The 9778-nt window shown below is 36.4% G+C and overlaps 1 protein-coding gene across 2 annotated transcripts; it reads right to left on the reverse strand.

Annotated features, from left to right (window-relative positions):
* Window positions 1–3701: 3701 nt before the first annotated feature.
* LOC123716124 (probable RNA helicase armi) lies at window positions 3702–9485 on the reverse strand. 2 transcript variants are annotated; one of them, XM_045671694.1, is made up of 6 exons: window positions 9002–9485; window positions 8451–8657; window positions 7697–8100; window positions 7450–7602; window positions 4910–7189; window positions 3702–4098 (listed from the first exon to the last, which is right to left on the reverse strand). In XM_045671694.1, the coding sequence occupies exons 2-6, from the start codon at window positions 8638–8640 to the stop codon at window positions 3754–3756; spliced, it is 3372 nt and encodes a 1123-aa protein (XP_045527650.1). In that variant the 5' UTR covers window positions 8641–8657; window positions 9002–9485; the 3' UTR covers window positions 3702–3753. The 2 variants fall into 2 exon arrangements, with proteins under 2 accessions (XP_045527650.1, XP_045527649.1); XM_045671693.1 differs by lacking the exon at window positions 9002–9485 and having other exon boundaries at window positions 8451–8777.
* Between the last annotated feature and the right edge of the window lie 293 nt (window positions 9486–9778).

Consider the following 9778-nt stretch of genomic DNA (forward strand, 5'->3'; position numbering starts at 1 on the left):
TCTCCATTGTGCAGTGTTACGCTCCCACCAACACGTCTGCGGAGGACATCAAGGATGACTTTTACAACGCTCTAAATGCCACACTTAAAGGTATTAAGAAACAAGATATTGTGATCGTCATGGGAGACCTTAACGCAAAAGTGGGAAGCGAAAACAGTAACTGTGAGCGCAACATGGGCAAACATGGACTCGGAGTACGGAACGAGAATGGTGAACGGTTTATAGAGTTTTGCCAACACCATGACCTGACCATCGGTGGGACACTTTTTATTCATAGAGATGTACATAAGTACACATGGAACTCCCCTGATGGCTCCACGAAAAACCAAATTGACCACCTTGCGATCAGTTCGAAGTGGCGCTCGTCACTCCTCGATGTCCGAAACCGAAGAGGCGCTGATATTGACAGCGACCACCATCTGGTTGTAGCCGAAATGCGACTCAAGATTGCAGTTGCGCGACTAGCTGGTGCCCCTGGTAGAGCTGGAAGAAGGTTTGACGTCACTAAACTGCGAGATCCTGAAATTTTGAACAGGTTCAGGCTTGAACTTCGTAACCGCTTCACCGGACTTCACGCCGACGATGACTCAATAGACGGAGAGTGGAAAAGCATCAAAGTGGCCTACACAGAGACCAGCTCTTCTGTCTTAGGTCATACTAAGCACTCGCGCGTGGATTGGATGTCACAAGCTACTTGGCAGCTGATAAACGACCGTAGGGAACTCCACCTAAAACTGCTCGGAACCAACGACGAACTACTACAAGCCGACCTCAGACAGCAGTATCGGGAGATTCGTAAGAAGATCTATCGCAGCTCGCGAAAGGACAGAAGGTTGTGGGTTGACAGTATTGCTGACCACGCTCAAATTGCCGCTAACACCGGCAACATGGGAGAACTGTATAAAGCGACTAAAATCTTGGCAGAAAAGATAAGTCAGCATAAAAAGCCTCTAAAATCAAAAGACGGTCAACTTATCGTAACAGCAGAAGGGCAACTACGACGCTGGCGTGAACACTTCGAGGAAACCTTTCGTCCCACAGCTACGCATGGAGGCATGCAAGACACATTTCCACCACCCAGGCCACTAGACATCGATATCGAACCACCTACACCTGATGAAGTGGAGAGAGCGGTCATGGGTCTTAAGACTGGTAAAGCACCAGGGCTTGATTTAATAGCCGCAGAAATGTTAAAAACGGACTCGGCTACTACCGTCGACACGCTGACACCTTTGATTGGGAAAATCTGGGCCAGCGAGAAGCTTCCGGAGGACTGGAATAGGGGCCTTCTTATTACTGTGCCCAAAAAAGGTGATCTAAGCCAATGCAGCAATTGGAGATGTATCACCTTGCTCTCGGCCCCTTCCAAGGTTTTCTGCAGAATTATCTTGGACAGGTTGTCTGCAGCCGTTGAGCCTCTCCTTCGCATAGAACAAGCTGGCTTCCGGCCTAACCGCTCGTGTACCGACCAAATTAACACTCTTCGTATCATTCTCGAACAGGCATCAGAATGGCAGAGAGAGATTTATCTTACCTTTGTTGACTTCGAAAAAGCTTTCGATACATTGAGATGGAGCAGCATATGGTCGCGACTCTCTAACATTGGTGTCCCGCCAAAGATAATTAACCTAGTTAAGGCCAGCTATAGGAACTATTCTTGTAGAGTGATTCACGATGGTCTCGTCTCAGACGATATTCAAGTGCACGCAGGCGTCCGGCAAGGCTGCTTACTCTCGCCACTACTTTTCCTGGTTGTTCTCGACGGGATTATGGATCGCATACATCAGAACCAGCGTCGCGGAATAGAGTGGGGATTAACCAACATCTTAGAAGATTTGGATTACGCCGATGACCTCTGTCTGCTGAGTCACACGCACCGCGACATGCAATCTAAGTTGGACGACCTGGAACGCGAGGCGGGATTTGCGGGACTCATAATCAACACCCGGAAAACGAAAGAAATGCGTGTTGGAGTTGAGAATCGCACCCCAATGCGGGTGGGTGCAGAGGACATAGAAAGCGTTCAACAATTTGTTTACCTCGGAAGCGTCGTGCCTGAAACTGGAGGTAGACAGAAGAGGACATCACTTCGCGCATTGCCAAGGCCAGAGCAACCTTTGCACAACTTCGGCCTATATGGCAGTCACGGATGTTGACGCGTCGAATCAAGGTTAAAATATTCGGATCCAACGTCAAATCTGTGCTGCTCTATGGGTGTGAAACGTGGAAGGTCACCAAACACATCTCGCACCGACTCCAAGTCTTCGTTAACCGCTGTCTTCGCCGTATTCTGAACATCTACTGGCCTGAAAAGATCTCTAACGAGCAACTTTGGGAGCGCTGTCGAGAAACCCCGATCAGCCAGCAGATCAAGCGACGCAAATGGAATTGGATAGGCCATACACTCCGAAGGGATCTCAATCATATTCCCAAGCAGGCGCTTGATTGGAATCCGCAAGGAAAGCGGAAGCGTGGCCGTCCCAAACAAACCTGGCGCCGAACAGTTGCGGACGAGGCAAAGAGAGCCGGAAAGACTTGGAGCGAGGTGAAACACGAGGCTCAAGACCGAACGCGATGGAGACTCACTGTGGACGCCCTCTGCCCCACCTAGGGGTTATAGGACATTAAGTCAAAGTCGCCCCATCTTCAGGTCTCGTATAGCGAATACTTCGAATTTTATGTATAGTTCTATAAATTAAAGTCGCAGGTCAAGACTATATAGCAGATGACTCATTATCTCGACACCTACCATAGTCAAATATTTAACAGTTCGTTTTGCGGAGTGCGCTGAAGCATTGTCGTGGTGAAGAATAATCCTGCTTCGAGGGCGCTGCTGTCGAATTTTTTCCAAGACAACAGGCAAACAGCGATTGACATACCAGTCTGCATACTGTTCTTCCATCATCTAGCACAACTGTCGCGAAGTGACCTTTCCGACCAGAGAATGAGGCAATCATCTAGATCCTCGAAAGGAAATACCCACTGATTGTCTTTTCATTTCGTAGCAATAAAGAAATTCCAGCTTTCATCACCTGTGACGATGTCAGATACAGCATTCTTGAGAAATGCTAATCGCAGCCTATCATATCTTTATTGTTGAGTAAGCCCACAACGAGTCATAATAAATCATTGACCGAAAATTTTCTCGCGTTAGGTTCATTTTCACATGTAACAAGAGTTTTAGATTTGCCGCCGATTCACAAAAACAAATGACAAATGAATGAATATACTACATTAGGTTACCAGAGTTCAAAAATTGAAATTCAAAAAAGTTTTCATTAGCAATGTTTCTAACTGGCCAGTTCTAAACATTTTCAGTGCTACCCAAGTATTACTTGCATCTGTTTGTACTTTGTAATATATTAACACGAAGGCGTTTTAAGATTCGATTACTTAGCGTTCTCATTGAAAACAATCATGAGTTTATGTGAACGTTCATAACGGTTAATATACATAAGATCTTCAAAGAAAAACATTGTGTTTATTGAATTGGGGCTTGAGACAAAAATCGCTATGCTACAAGCATGACCCTCTGACTCCAATCTTATTTGTAAATTGTAATAATATTAGCTCAGGCCACATAGCACATAACCATTGCCATACAAATTCATAAATCTGAATCTTTCTGAGTCTCGACGCATGAATTAATGAATACTATATTTTTTAAAGGTTCATTACGAATTGACTACAACAGCTTTTACGTATTATAATATATTTCTTAAAAATAGAAACCAGAAACTACTTAATACATATTCACTTTTCTCGTTCTTTTTCTTCAATGGAAAAGTAACATCCCATATATTTGTTATTATTTACTGCATTCATTATGACTTCATTCCATAACAAATCTGTGCTAAGTAAATATGGGTTACAAAATAAAATCATCGATATTTGAGCCCTTGTTATTGCAACATTTAACCTTTTTGGGCTATTTACAAATCCTAATGTATATTTGTTATCCTGTTGAATTAAAGATTCGGTAGACCTCACAGTAGTAATCAAGATTATCGGTCTTTCTTGACCTTGGAATTCTTCAACAGTGCCAATTTTTGGTTGTGGTAGTCCCATTGCATTAAATATAAGGCGTAGATATTTAATCTAAAATCAAAGGCACACTTTAGTTAAACACACATCATGTGGGTGTCTTTAGCATAGTAACTTTTATGTCGCAGTCTACTATACTGTTTAATTTAGTTAGAAGGTGATTTTGTGAGTGTTTTACTCTTAATACAAAAAAAACATTTTTTAAGGTTGGTGTAGAAAGTCGCAGTTGAGTTTCTTTTGCGATTTCTTATTACTCGTTAATCTAAAGGACATCAGATTATTAGAAGTTTTACAAGAAAACTATTGATATCGCAAACTTACGGATTTTAAGATTTTTAAGTCATAAACATATTTAGATTTTGGTGTATTTACTATTTCTGCGAAGAGATTTAAATACTTAATTTAATTTGTCCTAATTGTAGTACTACGTAATTGTAGATACACTTATTTCATTATTGAGACCCTTTTATAGTATTTTTTATAATATACTTAATATATATTTTTCATTGCGCATTCAATCTTATAATAATTTAAGCATTTGCAATTCACAAGTACCTAATTTTTTTGGGTTAATATATATCTATTTCTAAACAAAATCGGATCAATCAACTAATATCTCAGGAATGTGAGAATCAAGAATAAAAGATGCAAGAAAGGCTGGGTTCAATTGTGATTGGTCAAACGGACATATCACTGACTAGAGATACTGTTGACCAATCACAATCAAACGAAACGCATAATTTTCGTTTCACCCCCTCGTGATTCTTATTAATATCATTGGTTTTATGCAGTGTGATAGTGCAGTATATAATGCAGTATATAGTGTGAAGACTATAATAAAATAAATTAAATAAAGTAATCTTACTTGCGCAATATACGGTGATATTATACCTATTTCTTCTGGAGTCACTTTGTTTTTATATAGTTTACAAGTGGTAAGGGCCACCATAGAAGCTTCTTGGGGATTATACCATGAAGGACTGTCCTCAGCTCGTGTATTTTGACCTTGTATACCATACACGTATATCCCGCCACTTTTATTTTCAGTGATACTAAAAACGTCACAGGTCGCATTTACTATCTTTGGTATCCAGGATGTATTCTTATCAAACTTAGGTACAAGAGTGTTATCATAAAACATTTTACTGGGAAGTAATAATACTTCTTCTAAGGATCTGTAATTGTCATTTAATTTCGTGACAACACGGTCGTCAAATCCATCTTTATAGGAATTATAGTCTTTTTGGTAGGGATAGCATTCTAGAATTCTACATAAATAGGACTGGTCCATCCCAAATTCAATACAGTTTTTCGATAATATAACTGGTCCCAACTGCATTGGGTCTCCAGCTAATATTATTTGTCCACAATTCTTGTCACTCAAGCTTAATGGTATCATTAATTCTGGCTCATTGGCTTGACCAGCCTCATCCACAATAACATGTGTGAAGTGGCCTTTCGGAAAATTCATATAAAAAAAACTACCAATACAGTTGCAGGTAGAAATGATAACTCTATGTCTACCTAAATACGATTTTTGGCAGTTCAAATTAATGTTATCCTTTACATAATGCTTGGAATTTGAAGTCCCTTCTTTAGCTATGTCAATAGTAGCACAATATGGTTTTATTACATCAGAAATATTTTTAGAGTCAACTAAATAATGGGCTATGAGCCTAACAACAGAACCTGAGAATTCATTTCTATATTGTATGAGCCTTTCTGTTATTAGGTTTGAGGCACTATTAGATGGAGTTGCAACAAGAATTCTACTATCTGGAATGTTTTTTAAAATTTGTAAAATTGTTTCTATTACAGTGATTGTTTTTCCAGTACCAGGAGGGCCGAAAATTACATACGGCAGTGGACGACTTTCACCTTTAAGAATATTCATGACAGCCCTTTTCTGTCCATTATTCAGATTGTTATTATACCAATTTATCTTTTCCAATTGACCCTTTGGAACTTGATACGGCTTTAGTTTCAATTTTGAAGGAAAGAGAATATCTGGCCCTAGACTATTTAATACATTATTTATTGCATGATGAGCTCGTCGGTAAGTTGTTCTGCTTAAATGAAATTGCACAGAAACATCGCCCCCATCATACAACTCATGAAATCTTGAGTCAAACTTAAATAAAACTAGATCACCCTTAATCATGTGTATGAAGCCTTCATAATTTTTGTTATTAGGAATCCATGTGTCTTGAACTATGACTCTATCGCCAGCCAGTAACGACGGTCTTCTCTCGCATAGACCACTTATTTCGAGTCCAAGATAATCTTGATGCCTAATTAAGAAAGCTTTTGGTTTATCATATACTCTCAAATTTATATTGGTCTGAATTTCCTCCATAAACAATAATGTGTGCCACCGATCGCAATAATTTTGGAGGGTCATATCTTGAATTAGACATGGAAAATGTGCCTGTATTCTATTTAAGATTTTATCAAAATCATGAGTATAGACTATTTCTACAGAGTCACCTAAGACTACTTGCCAAATCTTCTCTGGAATAGGGTAAGAGCCAAGTTTACTGGCTGTAAAGTGTGGATTTTTATGAGTTTTAATTCCTGGAATAAAGCTTTCATTATCTTTTTGAATTCTTCTCATTTTGTCAATCATTTGAGAACATTCAATTTTTTTATTTTTATCTGAATTTCCATTCAAATTTCCAAACTTGTCAATAACACTGATATCAATATATCTTTTAAACTGAAAACCTTTAAACTGTATCAGCAAACATTCTTTTGTGCTGCCAAGAAATTTTGGTTCACAAATGACAGTAAAGTTTATACTTTCTCCTGGTAGCAACTGCTGTGGTTGGGTAATCAAAGGTTTTAGTAAGATTTGTGAATCTCTTTTCCTACTAAGCATCATCCATTTATTTAATGTGTGTACCTTATGACTTTTATTTGTTATGGTAAGATTCAGAGAATCTGAACTTGAAATGTCAATAGAAGGAAATTTCAGAGGATATGTGATGCTTATATTTTTAGATTTTTCAAGTTCAAGACTTCTTTGTTCATCAATATTTACTTGAGGAGAGTCATTAACAACACTAATCCTTTTCTCAATTATTACTAGTTTTATTGCTCTCCAGGAATAATAACCTTGACTGCTTTCTATGGCCTCAACCATTACCTGTAAACAATATTATAGAATTGATTCATTAAATTCAATATGCCTCAATTAGTTTAAAAGGCTGGCAATATACTTGCAGCACTGTGACGATGAATGGTCAGCAGTCTCACATAATATCTCTAAAAAATTATGACTATTTTGTTATGTGACAAAACAATCATAAGGGAACACATACAATAGCTATTAAAAGCTATAAGTATTTTAAGTTAGATTGGATATGAAATGACTATACATTTTAATGTATTTTATGAAGTACTTACTTTAACTCCTACTTGTGGAATAACAGTTTCCATAAAGGTGCTACTGTTGAAGAAAATCTGACTGTCAATACTGCCAACTTTTCCAGACCATTCTGTTACTGTGCCCGACTTTATTTTAGTGCGAAGTGGATGGAAGTGTGTTACTTGTAAAACCTGAAATAATTATTAGCCATGTAAGACTGACAAAAGTCTTTAATTTTATCACATATCAATTGATTCATCTTAATATATAGAATAACACTCTCACCTGTGTCATATTAATGTCTGTTAATTTTTCATCATTTTTTTGAATTGAACACAGCATTTCAAGCCAATCACCTGCAATAGGTATAAAGCTTCCTTGGACACTATCAAGATTGAATTTTAAGTCACCTCCTTGGATATACACAAAACGATCCTCTCTGCAATCAACTATGCCAACTATAATGTGATTTATCACATTAAATCTTTGCTCCTCTGAGTCATCATCATTTTCCCAGGCAATGCCTTCATTTTGCAAGATTCTTACAATAACTAATTCTTCATTTGAGTTTGTATACCCAAGATATATAATTTTATCATGAACATTTAAATTGAAGCTGCATGATGATGTATCATAGTAAATTGAACCATCAATTAGAATATAGCTGTCACCACAATGAGTTACAAAACCTGGAAAAAAGTAAGGCAATTTAAAGATGTATCCATACATTTCTGGAAAGAAAAGATTAGGCTGTAGAATTAAGAATTATGAAAAGCAATAAGAAAATATATTTTTTTACAAAAAATCTAAACTGCTGTTCATCAAGTTCATGTTTTGTTCATCAAGTACAAATTATACATATGTTGCATGATTAAAACATTTAGTGCATTGTATATTTTATTTAGAGGATGTTCTTATGCCCTATTTGCATACCTATTTCTCACATTTCTCCAAAAAGGAACTAGCATAGAATTTAGTTATTAAATGAGCTATATGTATAGCCATACAAAAAGTAAAAGTAAAGTTAGAGATTTCTTACCTGTTCTTTGAAAACATTCTGATTGCTGCGGAAACTCTTGAACTTTATTTTCTATATTTTGATTATAAAATTCTTCTCTTTCCAATTCTAGTTTTAAATCAATCAACTCTTCTTTTAATAATTTTTCCCTACCTTCATCTTCTTGTATTTTAAAAAAATAATTGAACAGCGATGTTATGTATGACCACATCTTATTTGTTAATAATACTGAAGAACAAAATAATATATTTGGTAATTGATTATTGCGATATACCCTTGTCAGACTCAAACTTCCATTCTGTAGCTTTTAAATAATCTAACTCTTTTCGCAAAGCTTGTATACGTTTTTGATGCATTTCATTTTGAGCATTTATTATAGATTCTTCAAAACTATCAGAATGACTTTCAGGACTTAAAGACTGGTCAAAGTTTCTATTATTCTGAAAGATATGTAAAATTATAAATTAAGTGGTCATTTTATTATTTTCTGTAAAGGATAAGACATGGTGTCTTACCATGTCTTATGCTCTATGTTCCTACCTATGTCGAATTAAATTTAAGTATCTACTTACTTGAGGTGTTTCCGGGTCTGATGGAGAATAGGATGAGCGTGACAAATTACTAGATGACGACATAACTTTTAATCAGTGAATATCTAACTTATTTATATAGAATAATCGAATCGAAATAACTATTTCGATAAACTTATCGTACATAGTAAAAAAATACACATCCAAGAAGAACTAAAAGTTATTAGGGATTCATGTAAGATTTGCTATTATTGTTTTTACTTTTTAAGACTTAAAATAAATTTATTTAAGAAATAGGGAGGTTAATTAAGTAAAAAAGTTAACAAGCAGGTAACCATAATATTATTATTTTTTGTAACCATAAATCAGGCAGAGTTTAACAGATAATCTTAATATACAAGTAAAATTAAAAATCAACCATCTTTTTCTGCTAAAGTTAAAACTAATGCCATAACATTCAAAAAAAACCTAATTTTGTATGCATTCATAATTTGGCAGATCACAGATACATTACTGAGATTGTAAATATGAAGTTTTTCTTAAAAACTGGCATAAAGTCAAAACTATTGCCATAATATAAATAAAAAAACTTAACTATCCTTTCCACTTAAATACTCGATGGTTAACGGAATAAAAGAAAACCACAAGTTAATTCCATATCTAGTCCACTTAATTGTCTTCATATCTGGTTGGTTAAAAATGACTTGAAATTAATTATGACGTTAAATGGACTTGCCCATTATGAACATGTTGTTAAAAAATGTGCACAGCTGCTTAATATCATGAAATGCCTCTCAGGTGTATGGAGGGGTGCTCATA

This window comes from Pieris brassicae, chromosome 11 (assembly GCF_905147105.1).
Source record: "Pieris brassicae chromosome 11, ilPieBrab1.1, whole genome shotgun sequence".
Classification (NCBI taxonomy): domain Eukaryota; kingdom Metazoa; phylum Arthropoda; class Insecta; order Lepidoptera; family Pieridae; genus Pieris; species Pieris brassicae.